The sequence below is a fragment of the Schistocerca gregaria genome, chromosome 2, assembly GCF_023897955.1.
Source record: "Schistocerca gregaria isolate iqSchGreg1 chromosome 2, iqSchGreg1.2, whole genome shotgun sequence".
In the NCBI taxonomy this organism is placed as follows: Eukaryota; Metazoa; Arthropoda; class Insecta; order Orthoptera; family Acrididae; genus Schistocerca; species Schistocerca gregaria.
In genome coordinates this window covers 291,987,956-292,009,982 of record NC_064921.1, presented here as the reverse complement: position 1 = coordinate 292,009,982, position 22,027 = coordinate 291,987,956, and the positions used below count along the sequence as shown (strand labels likewise).

At 36.5% G+C, this 22,027-nt stretch overlaps 1 protein-coding gene across 10 annotated transcripts in view; it reads right to left on the bottom strand.

Annotated features, from left to right (window-relative positions):
• Window positions 1-3,402: 3,402 nt before the first annotated feature.
• LOC126336894 (zinc finger protein 346-like) overlaps window positions 3,403-22,027 on the bottom strand; it is a 148,631-nt gene continuing 130,006 nt past the window's right edge. For 8 of the 10 annotated variants that reach the window (XM_050001011.1, XM_050001016.1, XM_050001014.1 and 5 more), the window contains one exon: window positions 3,403-9,146. In XM_050001011.1, coding sequence (XP_049856968.1) covers window positions 8,952-9,146 — 195 coding nt within the window. In that variant the 3' untranslated portion in view covers window positions 3,403-8,951. The remainder of the gene's footprint in view (window positions 9,147-22,027) is intronic. The other 2 variants (XR_007565021.1, XR_007565020.1) reach the window with 2 other exon arrangements.

The window sequence follows — 22,027 nt, the reverse complement described above, 5'->3', positions numbered from 1 at the left end:
CAGGCCGATCAGCATACTACCTTCAATTTCTAAAGCCCTAGAGTACATCGTCCATGAACAGCTGACGGATTACCTCAAAACTCATAACATCCATGACGAATATCAGTCAGGCTTTCGAAAGCACCATAGTACAGCAACCGCATTAATCAAAGTAACTGATGACATTAAACATGCTATGGACAGACGTGAAGCTACTATCCTAACATTGCTTGACTTTAGCAAGGCTTTTGACACAGTTGACTTCGATATATTACTAATTAAAATGAAACAGCTGAATTTCTCAAACAGCGCAATACACTGGTTCGACAGCTACCTCAAAAACAGAAGTCAACAAGTCGTTTGTGGGTTGGAAAAGTCAGCATGGAAAAGCGTGCGCTCTGGAGTTCCCCAAGGCTCTGTCCTTGGTCCACTACTCTTCTCACTGTACATTAATGATATTCCTTCAGTGATTCACTCCTGCAACTACCATCTTTATGCCGACGACATCCAACTGTACATAAGTGCAAGCCCCAAAAACATTGCTGGCGCATTAGCGAGTATGAACGCAGATCTTTGCTCTGTTTCCCGATGGGCACAGAACCTAGGTCTGAAACTAAACCCCAAGAAATCCCAGGTCATACTTATATCTCATCCAAAGTTAATCAGCCGGTACTTTCGCGAAACAGTCCCTAAAATACTCCTCAATGGTACCCAACTACGATACCGAAAAACAGTAAAAGATCTTGGAATAATCTTGGATGAACACCTAAACTGGGAAGAACAAACAGTCACAGCTTGTCGGAAATCGCTCTCCTCCCTACATGCAATTCAAAAATTTAGAAAAATATTTCCAACCCATGTTAAACAAAAATTAGTCCAAACACTAGTCTTGCCTAATCTTTACTACTGCGATGTAGTTCAACACGCCACAAATAGTGAAAATTCTAGATGCCTCGAGCTAGTGATGAATGCTTGCGTTAGATACGTGTGCAATATTCGGTTGTATGATCATATCAGTCCGTCATACTCCCAGCTAGGTTGGATACGCCCACATAAGGCACGCGACCTCCACACAATGTGCTTACTTCATCGATTTCTTAGCCACTGGTGCCCCCAATACTTATCTTCTCACATTAAACACCTATCATCATTCCACAATCGCAACACCAAATCAGATACGTCTATCATCTTGGCTGTAACTTTACATAACACAAAATCTTTCTCCGTGTCATTCTCCATCTCAGCCATACGACTATGGAACGCGCTCCCCTGTGATCTTCGTCTTATCCAGAACTACTCAACATTCAAGAGGGAACTCAAGACTTACATATTAGGAACGGTATAGCCACCATTGTTGTGCCCCTCCCATCTCTTTCTTTCTCCTCTCCATCACAGCTCCGACTTTTACCGTTCTATTTCTCTTCCTCTAACCTATCTACCTCTTATATATCTCTTTCACCCCATTCTATCGTCTTATGTCTCTGCTCGATGAGAATAACTCACAAGCTGCAAGAACATAACGAGAAAATTCCCAACTAACAATGGGACTGACATTCAGAAAAGAAAAGTATGTTTACTTTCATATACATAGTCATTATTATTATTATTATTCTTGATTGTTATAATTATTTTTATTGTTATAATTATCATTGTACTACTGTTATAATATCTATTTTTTTCTTTAACATCAATACTGCATAATAGGCTATATTTCCTTAATGTTATGTAGAAACTGTAACTCGTTCAATCTGAGTATGCCTGGTTAGGTGTAAGAGAGGGCCTGAAGGCCCTAATCTTGCCAGGTAAAATAAATGCATAAATAAAATAAATAAAACATTTTCTCCACAGCTCCTTGAGATCTTCTCCTCTACCTCAATCCTATCTTTAATATTACAAAAGGACTGATTGCTACTAAAAGTGTTGTCTATCTTGACAGTGAGTAGCAATCTATCCTTTTCATAACATTGTTGATATTCCAGCCTAGACTTTCAATTGTTCCATTCCTATCTTTCCATTACTTGATGGAGAAATACATCAGCAGTAGAGGCAGGCGACTATTCAGATTTGGCACAACTTTGGAATGTGCAAAGATCTTGATCACACAATTCTTTATTAAGTGTCGATAAGTTTAAAAATTTCATCATCAAACAGAAGCTGTGACAAAGCATACAAAGGAACTAGCTATAATGAATATACACATATTAGTCATCCATATACAGAATTTTCAATTAGTATTATACTTACATTTAAATCGAACTTTTGTAAAACACTCCCAAAAGTGAGGACATGGATGGAGTTTAATTCAGTCTATGTGCTCAATTTCATGAGTTTTTACTAAAGTTTGATTTAAATGTAAATATAATATTAACTGAAAAATCTGTATATGAATCACTAACATGCATATTTATGTTAGTACGTAAATATTTGCTATCATTAATTCCTTTATCTCACGGCTTCTGTCTGATGAAATTTTGAAACCCGTAATGCTTAATAAAGAATTGTATGATCTAGACCTTTCCACATTTCAAAGCTGTGACAGTTCTATCTTCATCACCATTTTTGCATATGCTGTCATTCCATACAATATTTTCTGAGTTCCTTTCCTAACCAATAACATCATGATAGTCCATTTTTCCATCCACTTTTTGGACCCTATTTTTCCTCATTTCATATTATTCCCTTGTTTTAAGTTTGTTTTGTTGAGAAAAAAGTACTTACTCTTCTTCAAAACTTAGTTATTATTCTTCAAAACTGCTTTTTAACTTCTCATGTGGACACCAGATGGCCTCACATGCTCGATGCTGCTTGAAAGCACTTCCATGGCAGGCGAGTAGTCAGATGGAATGCTGCCGACTTACAATCAGACAAGAACAGGTATGTGTCACAAGAGAAACTGCTGCTGGGTGGTTAGTAGCAGTTCAACTGAGTGCTGGATATATTATGGCACAAGTCATTATTCTTCTAATACAGGTTTACAATCAGCCTGGAAGCCTATCACTGTAATGCACCTGGAACTTACAGTAATACAAGACTGGCAGTGCTAACAAATACACACCTCAGGGGCTCTGGGTTTGCCATAGCTCAACACAGTAAATTTTAGCCGGACTTGCCGAGTGTTTAGCACCAACCAAACAGCATGCACTGCTTAGAAATGCTGCTTACATTATCTCATCTATCTATCTATGAGACAGGCTTTGACAAATGGCAGAAAGGAAGATAGATTAGGTTTTAATATCCTTATTCTGGCAGTTTCTTGAAATGATTTAGAAACCACTGAAAACCTTAAGAAGGCTGGTCAGATGAGAACTTGAAACCCCCTCTTTTGAACTCATGTACGGAATGCTACCTTCTGTGAGAACTAACTTGGTAGATAACAGAATGAGACAAAATTCTGTTTCATCATATAAAATGAAAGACATGACATCCCAAATTTAGATATTGTTTTATTTTTACTACTTAGAAGTTCACAACAAAATACACAATTTTAGATCTTTAATTTTCTGAAAATTTTCTCACAATGATCGTAAAGCTATATCTGACGACCGTGAAGCCTCAGTGCACAACCAATCATCAGATTCAGTAACACATGGTGTCTCCATAAGCTGCTGTTTCTCAGTTTTTAGGCTGAATGGGAATTGAAATTACAATTTCAGAAGATTGTGATGAAATGAAGATGGCATAGTACAAAGGGACAATAGACTAGAGAGGAGAGTTCATACAAATTATAAATACTTGATATGTTCTTTACATTACTAACAGTACAGTATCAGTAATGAGCAACATTAAACAGCAAGATTAATTTCATCATGGAAATATGTTTTGTACCTTCAATAATTCCTCAGAATAAAGATAATTTTCAAAGACACAACATACATAAAACATTAGTTAATACCTTTCAATTTCAAGGGTTTTTATTGACTGCACAACTAGTGTCAGCAAACACTTTGAATTGTGCTTATTAAACACATACACAGTTAATAGAGATGCTGTGCTTCTTGGAAAAATACTGATATACAATGTCTGGTTTATCTTATAATTAAAAAGTAATATTACAATCATTTAAAATTATGTACATTTAAATATTATGTACAGTTGTTTAAATTTTACAGTAATTATGATACAAAACTGTGTTAAAATGATGTGTAAAAAGACGTTGTCTTTTTCCCCATCATGATGTCCTCTATGAGCCGAGTTACCTGGCATTCTTCAGGTGTTCCTTTCCCCTCAAAGAAAAATTAGTTTATTTTTGCAGATGAGGAAAGGGATTCTTATTAATACAGAAGAAGATGTAAGAATAAAACATGATCATTATATTAGCAATTTGCACAGAAGACTAGGAAAATAAATACAGTAATTGACTTCTACAGGAAGACAGGTGGCTAACAGTTGTACCCAAGTAAGGGACAATAACATGTAACTACTTTAACACACCTGTCATTGCTCAATCATAATTAAAGGAAAAAGAGAGAATTTCTGTTAAATTTCCGCACTAATGTTAAATGTCGTAAGAAGAACAACATAACAGGCACAAATGTTTACATGTTTAATTACGTTGCATTCTGTTAGTCAGGTATAATGAAGATAATTTATTATGTTTTACTCAACCACAGCTCTCAAAGCAACACCTCATAACCACTCCCACTACACCAGCAATTGCTACAAATGCACTGCCTATTACAGCTGTAACAACTAACACGATCATTAGCACAAGCTAAGTCATGTACTCATAGAATATCTAGTGTTGTACCACAAAGATTTAGTTCTTAAAAGTTTTCCAGTTTATGTATAATGTATGTCACTAAGAGTGTTTGTTGACAATACAAAGAGTCACTAGCAACTCACATACAAATTATAATGCTATAAAATGCCCTGAAAATATTTATTGTCATGTAAAAGAACCATAAATTAATACTGTACAGTTACTTCACTGTGATGACAACTGTGGACTATTTTCACATCCTATTTTTCTTTGGTGCTGTTAATCAAAACAGAAAAAAATGTTCTGAAATGAAGACTATGAAATACACTGAAAGTTCAATAAGAGTGAAACTACTTATCTAAAAGCTGATGTATGCAGAGTTATAAAAGGATTTACATTACACTATCAGTTAGGTCACATTACAAAAATGGCAGAAAGAATATTTAGAAACCTATAAGCGATCTGTCTGTAATGCAACAATATAGTTCAGGGAGAAATGCATAGGACATTTAATCACAATACAAAGAAAGGAAGCACTGTTATTATTCAAATCTGTCATTTACTTTCTTTGTATTCTTAGCATAGCCCAGACAACTTGTTTGAATTTAAAACTGAATAATGACTCCAGATATAAATAATCTGCAAAATAAGTTCCTTAGATTTAATCACTGCATCAGCTAGACAGTTTGAAATTGTTGCTGGTTTTTTAAAAAAATACACACACACAATGAAAAAGACATTTCCTTACAACATTTAAACTCTCCAGTTTTGTTCTTACAATGAAAAGTACAAATACAATGCAGAAATAAACGTACCACTATTCCAGATTCCAACTATTACTCCAAGTGTCCAGCTTGTTGTTCATTTTTCTAATTACTCCACAGACACTATACTGGCTCTAAACAGCACTGCACACAAACCATCATACATTGTTCACTGCTTCAGTGCTCTTCAGTGTATAATTTTTTTTAATGAAACAGGAAAAGTTAATACAGCAAACAATTTCAACAGTTTTTTTTTCTTTTTTTTTTCAACTAAAGGTGTAATATCACTACCATTTATCTGAGAACTTCGTTACACCTGAAAAAAATAAAATATTTTGAATTATTATTTATGTGTGATCATAATTAACCACATATCTTCAGTAACATTCAACAACTCTTCTCATTTTTTTGCTAATGCTTCTAATAATCCAAAAGTCTGAAAACAGAAATAAAGAGATAACCAAGAAATTTGTCAACCAGAATGCTTCGTTCAAGATAACAACACACTGTTGCAAGAAAAGTCAAACTTAGAACTTACACTAGTCTATACATTCACAGCAGAACAGATGAAAAAGTTGCAAACATACAAATGAATTTTCCCTATATAAGTTACTAGGTTTTGAACAGTTTCTTGTATTTATCACTTACATAATAAATTTGTTAAAAAGGGTTTAAGGTGCTTTCCAAATCTTATATGATATTACAAATATATTATTTTGTATTACCTTGCAAATTTTCATGTGGTCAGTGACACATGTGATTAGTTATCAATGAAGACCATTCACATTTAAGGAAAACTATAATAAACCAAATCTTAAACAAGCCACAATATTTGAAGATTAAATGGTAATTAATTATCTTCTAGTCATTACGCCCTACAAATCTGAACAAATGCAAGTTGGAAATTGATTGAAATGTCTGCAAATATTAGTTTACCCATCAAATAACAGAATGTCATCTCATACAATACTCCCTCTTCTTCAATTATTCTACATTTAATGGTGCTAAAGGAAACTGGCATTATCCACACACAAGTAATTTGTTGCTATGTGTGAACTGTGTACAGTTTAACATCTAAAATTTAATTTTTTCCAGAACACTCTCTAAAAACATTTTCACACCAGTACAACTGTGTATTAAAAATAACTAATACTGTGTGGTTCCAATTAGTTTCTCCTGACTTTTCCACACTATGCTAAACACTTTATGAAGCTTACCGTAACAAACTTCATGGTCTACAAATACCTAACTACTAGTGTTATTCAGTTTTTAAATTTATTTATTCAACAGTGATAAATTTCCTTTATTAAGCTAATTTAGCTTCATAACTTGTACCCCTGAATGACTGCTTCTACCATCCTTACCAGAACAAAATAGTTCAGAGCACAAGAAACAAAGTAATAAACATAAAAAAGTTACAGTAACTGAAATACGTATTTATTGCTATCAACAAAAGGAATTCCAGTTTCTCTGTCCATTAAGATGGCAAAGTTCACTACATTTTTTGGCTGGTGCACAACATCACGAATAACACACGAGGAAAAAATTAGTTTTAATAGATATCAAAACAATTTTTTTAAAAAATTGTTATCAGATTATTGCTTGGAACTTGAATATACTCCACCAGAAAACAATAAGACAGAAGTAAAACCAACACATGTAAACGAACTGAGAAATCAAACTTCAGTTTCACTATAATATAGGAGCTTTAACCAACTAACAAATTTAGGTGGCCTAAAAACAAAAACAATAATTGCTATCTGCAAAACTTCTCAAGTGTAGATGCCCCAGGGAGTTCAGTTTATCTTCATAACACACACTTAATACAAGTTAAATAACAGTTTCATGAGCAGTTAGATTGGTTTATTATAGTGTTATTAGTTATCAAAGTTGACAAGCTTTTCTTTGTTTCCATTCTCTTCTCAACACCGTAAAAGTTAAATAATGCGATACTGATACATCAACAATGTGTTGTTTTGAACAAAATTTGTTATAACAGTAGTTTTAAAGTTCATTTTGTTGTGCTGCAACTTTTAGTTCTCGTAATGTTTCACTATTTTGTAGATATATTAATATAAGCAGAAATGTATGGTACAAATGCATACTGGTTTGTGCAAAAAAAATTCATCTCATGTTTTTTCAGATACATAAATTTTAAACTTTACAATATTTCCAATTGGACACACAAGAGTAGCTTCAGAGGAAATTAGTTAGAGTAATTCAAAACAGAAAACACTAACAGTAACACATATTGACGAATTTGTGAGATTTTAACCATTAAAAATAGGTTATCCTCAGTACACTAACTAATCGAGTAACATCAATCATGTTAACAACAAAACTCAAATTCATGAACATTTATTGAGAGTTCCAACAGAAATGATTGTTTTTGATACAAAGTTTGAAGCATTTACATGACAAACAAGGGGAAACAACAAAATGAATAACAAAGGGAAGCGATACTTTTATAATAATTATACAAGTAATGAAATCACTTTCAAAAAGTTTGTGTGACAACACAGACACTTCACAAGTTAGAAAAAAGCATCTCTTGCAAGCATACAAGGGAGTGATGATAACAATAACAACAGCATTAACACAGAGACAGACAAATGTACATGGGCAAAATGACAGCTTATTTGTGTTCATGAACATGAATATCTAAGTCTAAAGGAACAAACGCACATACAGCTTGTCTTGAACATGAGTAACAAAAATTCACTAAGTATTCAAAATATAAACAATTATTTCTTAGTACAGGAGTATACCTCAGGGATGAAACACATTCATTGCTTCTAGCAATAAAAACATTCAGAATGAATTATTGGTTCTTTTAAAAAATGATGAGCAACTTAAATAAACTTACAGAAATTAATAGTGGCATCAAATGTGTTATTTTCAGTGAAAAATGTTGTCATACTTGTCAGCACAATAAAAACATTCTTGTTCCGGAACAGATGACTCCTACTTGCACACTAAAAACTTGAATCAATACGGAAAAATGTAAGCTTTACATGAAGAGATAGTTAGTGCTGTTTGAGGGTCATTATACATTTTATGTTGAGCAGAAGTATGACTGCAAATAGAAGACCTGGGAAACAAATAATCGAAACAGACAGTTTAGAAACAACTAAGGAAAAAAATAAAGATACATCAAAGGAAAACTCAGAACAGAAAAATGATTTATGCTTATACTACTCTCTTGAGATTCGTACAAAAAGCTGCTTGCTTATTTTAACATTAAAATTCCAAACACTCTGAATATATTTTTTCACAGAAACAAAAGTTAAAAATCAGTCAATTCAGATTAAATACAATTTACATATCATTATGAAAAATAAAAACTATTACCTTAAAATATACATCTGCGGAATAATTACTCTTCAAATATGAAAATGACTACCTGTACAATCCAAATGATACCAGTCACACATCTTTTTTAAAGACACTATACTGACATTTTTTGAACAAGATGAGGATAAAACATGTTAAAACAGCGCTGTGGCTCTTCAGATCATTGTGGATGTTCCACTCACAATGTTACTATTAAGTGGCTGTGAATATTGCATGGGTAATTGCATTCTGTTAACTTTTGGTTTCCCTGATGGATTGAAATTCGGCCGTCCTCGCTTCCAGTATGGAGCTGATCTTGGCTTACCTTTGCCATTCACCAGTCTATCCTTGTGCTTCCTAGAGCTTAGGTGCTGTGGAAAAAAAGTGTCATATAAATTGATGAAAGAGAGACTTCAATTTTACAACAAATGTATTTAGAAGTGAGCATATAAAGGTAGAAAGAATGTAATTAGTACCTGCAACAATGACCATTATTGTTATGATATACAATCTTAGAAGACTGATTGTCATCCCAAATCATAATACCTATAGGTGCAAATCAGCACAGCTCTCTAGACACAATTGTAATGATGGTATTTTGTCAGTTTTCTTGGGTCTTTCAATAGGATGTTTAATGTGCGTTTGTATTGCCCAAAAACTGGTTGTACAGTTTCTTGTGTTCTTGTGGATATGGAAGGGTGTGGAATGAGAAAGAGGGAGGGTGACACTGGGTCCTGGAATATATCCTTCTCTTTTTTGATTCACAATAAATATAATGTGCCCATCTGACAGATGGTTCACCATCAACAGTGTCAGTGTGATACTGTCAGACACACTGTAATTTAATCCAGAACATCAGTCCACAGTCTGGTGTCATCACTTTGTTTATAAGCCAAACCTTTGTGATGAAAATCTATTCCAACATCATGGTGTAAAAAGGCAACCTTCAGATGTGCTTTCGAACCATCAGCTATACGGTACAGTGATCTACACCTCCAACAATGTTGGTGGTGCACATCTCAGATAAAATCTTACCACTGAATAATTGTTAGTTAAAAAAAGTCAGTCCATGTTTCTTGCTTTAAGGACACCATTACAGGTGACCGAATTTTGGTGCACCTTGAGGTAGATTAATATCTGATCAGACTGAAAGACATAAGTCATCCTTAGAAGTCCTTGAGAGAAAAATGATATAGACTTTTTCCTCTTATCTTCTCAGAGCTAATTCATTTGTGGGCTGATGGCCTGTCTCTATTAATTAGACATCACTTTCCTAGTATGACATTTTTGTTGCAGGGTAAGAAATTTTACAGTATTGATCAGTAGCCTAAAACTTTATGTCTTATAAGGTGTCTTCTGTGATGTCAAGTCCTCTCAAATCTCTCCTTAACTCTTCCAGCCTACCAATGGAGGTTTTTAAAATTTCAAAATGGAATTTAAAATTTTCTTGGTTAGCCTATTGTCAGTCATTCTGTGAATATGATCATAAAACTTTACTCCTCCTTATTGTGTCTGTGCATGTTTCCATATTTCTGTACAAATATTCATATTTATCCTCTTTGTCTAGTTGAAATCTTTGATGTTTTGTGATCATAATTTTTTCCTGGGTATTTTCCTTTATTTTTTCCAGTTCTTCTTGTTAATCTCCTTTATTCACAGAAAGGTACTCAGATTTGCTTCCCATTCAGTTACTACTGGTAGTGTGTAACTTTTGCCTAGAGCAGTACTGATCTTTTATTATATCATTTTTGGGTGAGATTGTTTGATAATTTTATTTTCTTTAATCTTTCCTTGCTTATCATGTTATTTAATCCATCTGATTCTCTCCATTCGTCCGCATACCTAACTTATCAATTCTTTTTATTTTCCTTGGTGTGTTTGTATATATTTTTCTCTGTTGTGCTTATTTTCAATGTATTCCATTTCTCATATGATATTTATAATTCAGTTTTAGCTGCTATTTTGACAGTGTTTCTGCCATTAGTACATTTCTGTCTAAAGTGAGACACTTCACCTTGAATTTTCTTCTTCCTTGGCGCAGTTGGATCCCTTTGATGTTTCTCTCTCATAGTTCTTTATCTCATTCTCTATGAGCATCAATGAGAGGTTACTGTTCTGTCAAACTCCAATGTTAATTCCAAAGGCTTCGAAACCTTGTTGCAGGATTTCTTTTTTTCTTTTGAAGACATATCTGTTCAACTAACTGTTATACATGTTGGATCAGCTGTTGGGGATGATATGAAATGTTATATTATCCTGAAACATCAGGTATGTCAAGATCACTTGTAAACCTTTTCACTGATTACTGGTTTTGAGAGATCTGTTACAAGATTGGATGATGACTGCAGAGATTTGTCGAAACTGGTAATCAGTAAAAAGATTTACAAGCAATCCTGGTGTATCTGATATCTTAATACAAAGTATCAACTGATTTACTCATGGTTTTGTTGATACCTGCTTCTTCTAGTGAAGGTATACTGTCTGTCTGTCTATCTATGGAATTGTGGTTGTTTATGAAGTAGATGAAGGCAAAGGCTCTGTTACATTTTTACAGGGTGTTTCAAAAATGACTGGTATATTTGAAATGGCAATAAAAACTAAACGAGCAGCGATAGAAATACACCGTTTGTTGCAATATGCTTGGGACAACAGTACATCTTCAGGCGGACAAACTTTCGAAATTACAGTAGTTACAATTTTCAACAACAGATGGCGCTGCAAGTGACGTGAAAGATAGAGAAGACAACACAGTCTGTGGGTGCGCCATTCTGTACGTCGTCTTTCTGCTGTAAGCGTGTGCTGTTCATAACGTGCAAGTGTGCTGTGGACAACATGGTTTATTCCTTAGAACAGAGGATTTTTCTGGTGTTGGAATTCCACTGCCTAGAACACAGTGTTGTTGCAACAAGACGAAGTTTTCAACGGAGGTTTAATGTAACCAAAGGACCGAAAAGCGATACAATAAAGGTTCTGTTTGAAAAATTTCAACGGACTGGGAAAGTGACGGATGAACGTGCTGGAAAGGTAGGGCAACCGCATACGGCAACCACAGAAGGCAACGCGCAGCTAGTGCAGCAGATGATCCAACAGCGGGCTCGGGTTTCCGTTCGCCGTGTTGCAGCTGCGGTCCAAACGACGCCAACATCCACGTATCGTCTCATGCGACAGAGTTTACACCTCTATCCATACAAAATTCAAACGCGGCAACCCCTCAGCGCCGCTACCATTGCTGCACGAGAGACATTCGCTAACGATATAGTGCACAGGATTGATGACGGCGATATGCATGTGGGCAGCATTTGGTTTACTGACGAAGCTTATTTTTACCTGGACGGCTTCGCCAATAAACAGAACTGGCGCATATGGGGAACCGAAAAGCCCCATGTTGCAGTCCCATCGTCCCTGCATCCTCAAAAAGTACTGGTCTGGGCCGCCATTTCTTCCAAAGGAATCATCACGCTATCTGGACATTCTTCGTGAATTTGTGGCGGTACAAACTGCCTTAGACGACACTGGGAACACCTCGTGGTTTATGCAAGATGGTGCCCGCCCACATCGCACGGCCGATGTCTTTAATTTCCTGAATGAATATTTCGATGATCGTGTGACTGCTTTGGGCTATCCGAAACATACAGGAGGCGGCGTGGATTGGCCTCCCTATTCGCCAGACATGTACCCCTGTGACTTCTTTCTGTGGGGACACTTGAAAGACCAGGTGTACCGCCAGAATCCAGAAACAATTGAACAGCTGAAGCAGTACATCTCATCTGCATGTGAAGCCATTCCGCCAGACACGTTGTCAAAGGTTTCGGGTAATTTCATTCAGAGACTACGCCATATTATTGCTACGCATGGTGGATATGTGGAAAATATCGTACTATAGAGTTTCCCAGACTGCAGCGCCATCTGTTGTTGACAATTGTAACTACTGTAATTTCGAAAGTTTGTCTGCCTGAAAATGTACTGTTGTCCCAAGCATATTGCAACAAACGGTGTATTTCTATCACTGCTCATTTAGTTTGTATTGCCGTTTCAAATATACCGGTCATTTTTGAAACACCCTGTATATTGTCCTTTTAATGACACACTACACTAGATGGTTTCAGAGAAAATGGTAAGTGGCCAAAGAATCAAGTGGATGATGGCAAGCCAAACACTAATCCGAAAGAACAAAACCAACAGGAATTCAAATGTAAGGCCTACAATTGTCAACAGTGTACAACCAAAGCATGAATAGCAAAATGAGAGGAATCACCAAGACAAGGATGTCACTGTGTGTGAATAGTAACAATGGTGATTGGAAACCTTCAGACGCATAAACGCAACTGACCAAGGAATGCGCACTCACTTTACTCGTTGCCTACACTGCCAGGGGGTCTTGCCAACTCACGCAGTGTCCATGCTGCCTCTGGCATGGCTGTGAAACCATACAACTCTGAACAGACAATGCTGGTGTGTGCATCTGGATACTGATGGCAAAGTCAGCAATGATACCAAATCTCTGCCACCTTTAACAGGTGCATTGGGACGGAAATGACCAAATCTGTGCTTCATTTGCTGGGACAAGGGGGAGCATTGTGGGATAGTGCTCCCAGTGCCTCTAATGGCATCTCAGTTTCCACGTTTCTATCCCATGGTGTCTTGTATGCCTCATCCACTTGAGTCTGTGGTTGCTGCTGAGGCATTGAGACAGTCAGTGACTGCGGTGATGGAGGATATGACTCAACCTTCATGTGTTGCCAGTCCTTACCTGGTGCAGCTGTCAGTTTCTACTGCTGGTAATGATGATATGGGTGGAATGCCTCTGTGGCCATGTTCCAGGTAGAACCTGAGAAGCACCAGCAGTCTGTGAGGATGGCCAGAAAATGTGATCGTCAAGAGGGGTATGTGATGGCTGCAACTGGTTTCATTATTATTTAAATGATGAATAACAGCTGCAAGTGTTCCAAAAATGCTGAAATTACTATGAAATTGAGTCAAACATTTCTGCTTCCCAATTATTAGTTTCCATTATATCAGTGGTTTTTATTAGATAATAAAACCATTAGTAGATAATAAACAAATCCCAACAAGAGTATTTTGATGCCTATTATGTGCACATACATAAAGTGCAAAAATGCAATGAGGTATCATATAACTTTTATAGTTTAAAATGTCATTTCCCACATTTTACAGTACTTTTCTGAAGTCTCTAGAAAGGTGTAAAAGTGGGGTTTCACTGTAGTTCAATGCATTCAGAAAAATTTGCATATCCTGTGGGAGCATGATAGGAATGAAAGTATCAAAATGTCCATTAAATAGACTGAGTATTCAGTGCACACCAAAATCTTAATTACAAAGGTAAAAACCCAGAAAGTAAATTTTGCCTGGCAGACAGAACTTGATAAAATGGATGAAGTATAGGCTTTCATTACTTAAAAAAGATCCTTGATAATTGTCATAACTGATAAAACATTGTAAGAAAGACTGCTGAACACATGTCAACCATGCATTTTCTTTAAACCATGGCCAAAAGATGGAATACAGCTCTAATCATGCTACTTAATATGTATATCACAGTTCTCACATTGCAGGAATGAGTGAAATGAAAAAAATCTTTTTCCTTTCATTCAGTAAAAGCAAACAGCAAATGGCAACTAATTCTGTTCCATAACGAGGTTTCCTTTTAAAATAAAGTCCTTGATATCTGAATATACTGCACTACTACTTTTTCAGAAGCATTTAACATCTCAAACATCATGTCACTGTAGAGATGTATAATTCGGTTAATTCCCTTCTTACACTGAGTAAAATAGCTTTAAAATTAGATTATGCACGCACTCTTTTTAATGAAAATTAAGGAAAACTTAAGTCCCAATGGTATGGTTGGATCTGAACCATGCTCTTCCCAAATCCAAATCAATTAGATTTTTGTAATTTTTAAGATTCCATATCAGTAAAATAAGAAAACTTACAGGATTACTTTATTGTCCGTCTTTTATCTGTCCATCTGACTTTTAAAAACCCTTTTTCTCGGGTGTGGATGGAGTTATTAAGTTGAAATTGATGTTGTGTACTAAGGTATAGAGCCCCTGGTGATGTGAAAAATTTAAGCTCCTGAGTCAAAAAGATATGGCTACTATGTCACATACTTCTATACTCGCAAACTCACTTATTGAAACCTAGAGGGGTACCTTCCGTTGACTAGAGTAATAAAATTTGGCAAGAAGCCAGGTTTCAAAGTACAAGCAAAGGAGAAACTTGTCAATTTTTAATTAATCACAAAATAAATTTACACTTTGTTGTCTGTCTCATAAGAGCCCTTCTACTCGGAGAAGGGTACAGGTAGCAAGTTGAAATTTATGTCAATTACTAATGTCTATAGTCCCTTGGTGGTGTAAAACATTTAAGCTTCTAAGACAATGCAATTGAAAGATACAGCCATATAAATTGATGGGAAAAATTCGTAACACTAAGAAAGAGTTGTGTGAAAAGTTGGTAGGTGTGTTTCTACATCTGAAAGACGATGTCTATTCAAATTTTCCACCAGTTGCATAAGAGTGGCGCTACTAGCACCATTATGAGCATGCCAATGAGGTTTGCCTTAAATTCATGCTGTAACAGCCTTGAGCATAAGTCACTTTTAAGATTGGACTGGTGAGTTGTGTTAGCCAAGAATGCCTTTCGGGTGACACAGACACCACTATCAACACCTCACTGTTTGAATGGGATCTTGTAATACGGCTACAATGAGTTGGACATTCCCTCTGTGATATTTGAGAAAGACTTGGCAGGAATGTAGCCACTTAGATCATTGCTGGCAGCGATGGTTATGAGAATATACAGTCGCAAGGAGACTGGGCTCCAGATAGTTACCTAGCTCTACTGAGATGGAAGGTCATTGTGTTCAGCGTATGGCTCTGGCACATCATACTGCATCTACAGCTATAACCTGAGCAGCGGTGGCACCACAGTGACACAATGAACTATTACAAATCAGTTCAGAAAGCCTATGTAAATGTAAAATCTATGAAATATTTTCTAATTATTGTCAATTAAGTAGTATATCTAATCATAGTTTTTATAAATCTGAATGTCTCCCTCTTTGTTCTTAATTATCTATATTTTATAAAACATTATATACTAAATACATTTTACTATTAGTTGATGGCAGTTGCCTTTGCTTATTGCCTTTATGCCCCCATTTTACTATTAGTTGATGGCAGTTGCCTTTGCTTATTGCCTTTATGAAGAGTTAAAGACCATTGACCGATTTAGAAGCTGCATCTTGTGAAATCATCTCAACACGTGCTAACAGCTTTTTCAGCACAGTCAATCAGAGTTAGCAGACAACAGTGTGTTCAGAGTGTCTGCATACTTGTAAACAAAAGTGCTCCAATTAGTACAGCCTTGTGACATGTATTTTTACCTCAAGTAAAAAACTTCATTAAGTATCTATACAACTGATTGAAGCGTCTGATAGAACAAGGATGCGAAATCAACGATAGAGAAGACTTCATAAAAATCCATTTAACTACTCATCCCCTGCTGTCCTCTCCAGGCTTCGGTGAAACGATCAGGTACGTGTGATTTCCTTAAAAACTTGGTGCTGGAAGGGATATCTTCATGAACATGAATAAGTCTGTTCTTCAATTGATGGATAGGAGGGCCAGTGGAGGGGGGAGGAGGGTGTGGTTTCAGCAGCATTAAGTGCGAGCATAAAAATGCAACATTTGTACGGTGTGCTGGATGCCATAAAAACTATTGTTTTCACAATGTTTATCACTCTGGCACATGTTAGACCACATCTGTGGTATAAAACAAAGGCAAAGCTAAATATCAAGTATTTTATTTTTCATTTTTGCTTTCAGAATTTAATTTGTGATGTTTCCTTACTTTAAAAAAAATCTTTATTAACAATGTTTTATAAAATGTCAATAATTAAGAATCTGTATTTACAATAAAAACTGGAATTTTGCAAGCTATAAATAATTTGAAACAATAAGATGTGCATTTTCCATAAAAAATTATGAACAGGTGTGTTAATTGGCATATATTTTATAAATTTTATATTTTAATGATTTAAATTATGCAGATATTTGAACTCAAAGGGAGGAGGATGACAATTAGTGAGATTCAAAACAGTAAACTGTCAATTACCTGATTACCATTCTCTAAAGCTACAAAATGAGTCATGAGACTCATGGATAAAACTTTTAGTGAATTAAAGTTTTTCAGAAAACTTCAAAATTCATTTTCTCAAGTCTTTTTAAGAGTTGCATCAAATTACTTGGCTAATTGCTATTTGAGTTCTGAACTTCACGTACCATAAATACAGGGACATTCAATAAGTACAGCAACATATTTTTTCTTTTTATGAAAGGGGGTTAGTTTTATTCAGTATTGCAATAAATCATATTATTCCCCAATCTTTTGGCTAAACAACCCTATTTTTCAACAAAATCTCAGTTCATTGTGACAGCCTTATGCCACCTTATTTGATGGACTTGTATCCCCGACCCTGCATGGTACCACTATACTGGTTGATATCGGAGCTAACATCTTGCTCCATCAACAACTTCCTCACTATCCACACATGGTTTCCCATGGAATGCAGCCTTCATCAGACCAAACAGATGGAAGTCTACAGATGTGAGATCTGGGCTGTACAGTAGACGAGGAAGGGCAGTCCACTGAAGTTCTGTGAACTTCTTTTGGGTGTGCAGGATTTTAATAGGCCTTGCAATGTCATGGAGAAGGAGAAGTTCATTTTATTGCGACCCTTCGATTACCTCAAAAGAGAGTGTTCGCATGTTACAACATTGCAAGAGTCACAGATAACTGGGGCTGGCCAGCGCACAGCAGTTCAGTTAGGTTTGCATGACATCTACATCTACATCTACATCTACATCTACATTTATACTCCGCAAGCCACCCAACGGTGTGTGGCGGAGGGCACTTTACGTGCCACTGTCATTACCTCTCTTTCCTGTTCCAGTCTCGTATGGTTCGTGGGAAGAACGACTGTCTGAAAGCCTCCGTGCGCGCTCTAATCTCTCTAATTTTACATTCGTGATCTCCTCAGGAGGTATAAGTAGGGGGAAGCAATATATTCGATACCTCATCCAGATACGCACCCTCTCGAAACCTGGCGAGCAAGCTACACCGCGATGCAGAGCGCCTCTCTTGCAGAGTTTGCCACTTGAGTTTGTTAAACATCTCCGTAACGCTATCACGGTTACCAAATAACCCTGTGACGAAACACGCCACTCTTCTATGGATCTTCTCTATCTCCTCCGTCAACCCGATCTGGTACGGATCCCACACTGATGAGCACTACTCAAGTATAGGTCGAACGAGTGTTTTGTAAGCCACCTCCTTTGTTGATGGACTACATTTTCTAAGGACTCTCCCAATGAATCTCAACCTGGTACCCGCCTTACCAACAATTAATTTTATATGATCATTCCACTTCAAATAGTTCCGCACGCATACTTCCAGATATTTAACAGAAGTAACTGTTACCAGTGTTTGTTCCGCTATCATATAATCATACAATAAAGGATCCTTCTTTCTATGTATTCGCAATACATTACATTTGTCTATGTTAAGGGTCACTTGCCATTCCCTGCACCAAGTGCCTATCCGCTGCAGATCTTCCTGCATTTCGCTACAATTTTCTAATGCTGCAACTTCTCTGTATAGTACAACATCATCCGCGAAAAGCCGCATGGAACTTCCGACACTATCTACTAGGTCATTTATATATATTGTGAGAAGCAATGGTCCCATAACACTCCACTGTGGCACACCAGAGGTTACTTAAACGTCTGTAGACGTCTCTCCATTGATAACAACATGCTGTGTTCTGTTTGCTAAAAACTCTTCAATCCAACCACACAGCTGGTCTGGTATTCTGTAGGCTCTTACTTCGTTTATCAGATGACAGTGCGGAACTGTATCGAACGCCTTCCGGAAGTCAAGGAAAATGGCATCTACCTGGGAGCCTGTATCTAATATTTTCTGGGTCTCATGCACAAATAAAACGAGTTGGGTCTCACATGACCGCTGTTTCCGGAATCCATGTTGATTCCTACAGAGTAGATTCTGGGTTTCCAAAAACGACATGATACTCGAGCAAAAAAACATGTTCTAAAATTCTACAACAAATCGACGTCAGAGATATAGGTCTATAGTTTTGCGCATCTGCTCGACAACCCTTCTTGAAGACTGGGACTACCTGTGCTCTTTTCCAATCATTTGGAACCTTCTGTTCCTCTAGAGACTTGCGGTACACGGCTGTTAGAAGGGGGGCAAGTTCTTTCGCGTACTCTGTGTAGAATCGAATTGGTATTCCGTCAGGTCCAGTGTACTTTCCTCTGTTGAGTGATTCCAGTTGCTTTTTTATTCCTTGGACACGTATTTCGATGTCAGCCATTTTTTCGTTTTTGCGAGGATTTAGAGAAGGAACTGCAGTGCGGTCTTCCTCTGTGAAACAGCTTTGGAAAAAGGAATTTAGTATTTCAGCTTTACGTGTGTCATCCTCTGTTTCAATGCCATCATCATCCCGGAGTCACTGAATATGCTGTTTCGAGCCACTTACTGATTTAACATAAGACCAGAACTTCCTAGGATTTTCTGCCAAGTCGGTACATAGAATTTTACTTTTGAATTCACTGAACGTTTCACGAATAGCCACCCTTACGCTAACCTTGACATCGTTTAGCTTCTGTTTGTCTGAGAGGTTTTGGCTGCGTTTAAACTTGGAGTGAAGCTCTCTTTGCTTTCGCAGTAGTTTCCTAACTTTGTTGTTGTACCACGGTGGGTTTTTCCCATCCCTCACAGTTTTACTCGGCACGTATCTGTCTAAAACGCATTTTACAATTGCTTTGAACTTTTTCCATAAACACTCAACATTGTCAGTGTCGGAACAGAAATTTTCGTTTTGATCTGTTAGGTAGTCTGAAATCTGCCTTCTATTACTCTTGCTAAACAGATAAACCTTCCTCCCTTTTTTTATATTCCTATTAACTTCCATATTGAGGGATGCTGCAACGGCCTTATGATCACTGATTCCCTCTTCTGCACATACAGAGTCGAAAAGTTCAGGAATGTTTGTTATCAGTAGGTCCAAGATGTTATCTCCACAAGTCGGTTCTCTGTTTACCTGCTCAAGGTAATTTTCGGATAGTTCACTCAGTATAATGTCACTCGATGCTCTGTCCCTACCACCCGTCCTAAACATCTGAGTGTCCCAGTCTCGTTGAGATGATTACAGACGCCTCAATGAACGACTCACCAAACTACTGTTCACCTTCCAGGTCTCCACAGACATTCTGCAAGTGCCTTTGAGTATATGTGATGCTCTGGTTTTGTGCCAAAAGAAACTCAATGATACCTCTCTGCTTAGAGAGCACCTCTGCTGCAGACACCAAGCACTGCCATCTATTTGAACTTCGTGAAACTAAAGAAGCTAAAGCAGGATATTTGATGATGCTCCACAACAAATTCCACATTTTTTTAACTGAGAAGGTGTTGCATTACTTACTGGCAAAAAGAAAAAGAAGAAGAAGAAGAAGATTACTAGTTATTCTTTAGCAAAATTCTGATGATCTACATATTGCTTGTAACTGTTAGAATGTCTAATAAAAGAGTGTGTGAGATAATCTCTGGTTTCATCATTGACCAAACAATGTTATCAAAGCCACAGAAGTACAGTTTACAGTATTATTTTCTATTAGCTCTATTCCAAATCTCTTTGGCATATCATACTCCACTCCTGCTCAAAGTGTTTGTATTCTTCACAGGCTTGTCCAACTTTCATTTAACTATTTCTCTGGAAATTTTTTGTAGACAACATTGCAAATTATTTTAATGTTATTTTCTTTGGTTTCACTTCTTATCACTACATTCAAGTGAAAAGTTGCTTAAATATAAATATGAAACATTAACCTGCAAGTTTAAACATAATGGAAATTCCTGGATGGAACAATATGTACAATAAATCACTCACCTATAGCGGATCAGTCGAGTACACAAACCAAACAGCTTCACAGTAGCTTTTGAGCACTAGCTCTTTTTCTAGTTAAAGAACACACATTCACACAGATAACTACACAGACATCTGAACTTGCACTCCCATGGCCATTGCAACAATGATTATTAGAAGCAGTTACCTAAGCTCTTGCAGGTGGAGATGGAGTAGGGAAGAATACGAGGATTAAACTATGGACTCTGAGTTCAACATTTTTACATTGTTTAATGGATGATTATAGGGGCCATCTTACATTATTTACAGATGAAGCTTTGGCCACTGAGGTCTGGTACAAAGTTTATTTTGAAGAATTCTGAAGGGTAGAGCTTAGCAAACAATACTTGTGTTTGAATAGGCTTGACATTTCCCAATAAACTGAAGCGCTCAGTACAGTACTGACCTTCCTTGAACAATCACATGACCTATGATTTGTGGCGCTAGTGCATGAGATAGTCACAAAACTGTGAACTAGACACTAAAACAAGCCAATGATCTGCTTAAAAATTGACAATTTCATAAAACACATGATGAAATAGCACTAAATTCTATCATCTTACAAACTGTTGTTGTATGTGAACAACTTTGTAATAAAAGTTCTCATATATATATGGATACTGTGTACAAAAATTAATGCTGCTTTTTAAGTAAAGGTAACATTCAAAAGCAGAAATGTTGTCCTTTAAAAAACATTACTTGATTACAAACCCAGATCAACATTTTACTTGATTATGTGAGACTGTAATGATTTACTAAGTGATTTGCAAATGAGAAATTTGGCCACTGTTCATGTATTGGAACAGAATGTAAAAATGATACCAGCTTTTGAACAAACAAAATAAATCATATTAAACTGACTCTAATTGCTGTCACGAGAATAAATTACAGCATCAAGACCCGTTGTGACGTTAGTAGCAACAGATGTCACCAGATCATGAGATGAGCGAACGTTTGAGAATTGGACTTAATTGTGATTGGTACCTTATAATTACATATTGGTGATAAGAATCTCAGTAAATTAGCTTACTATGCCTACTTTCATTCACTGCTTTCGTATGGTATCATATTCTGGGGTAATTCATCGTTGAGTAGAAAAGTATTCATTGCTCAAAAACGTGTAATCAGAATAATTGCTGGAGCCCACCCACGGTCATCTTGCAGACATCTATTTAAGGATCTAGGGATCCTCACAGTAACCTCACAGTATATATATTCACTTATGATATTTGTTGTTAATAATCC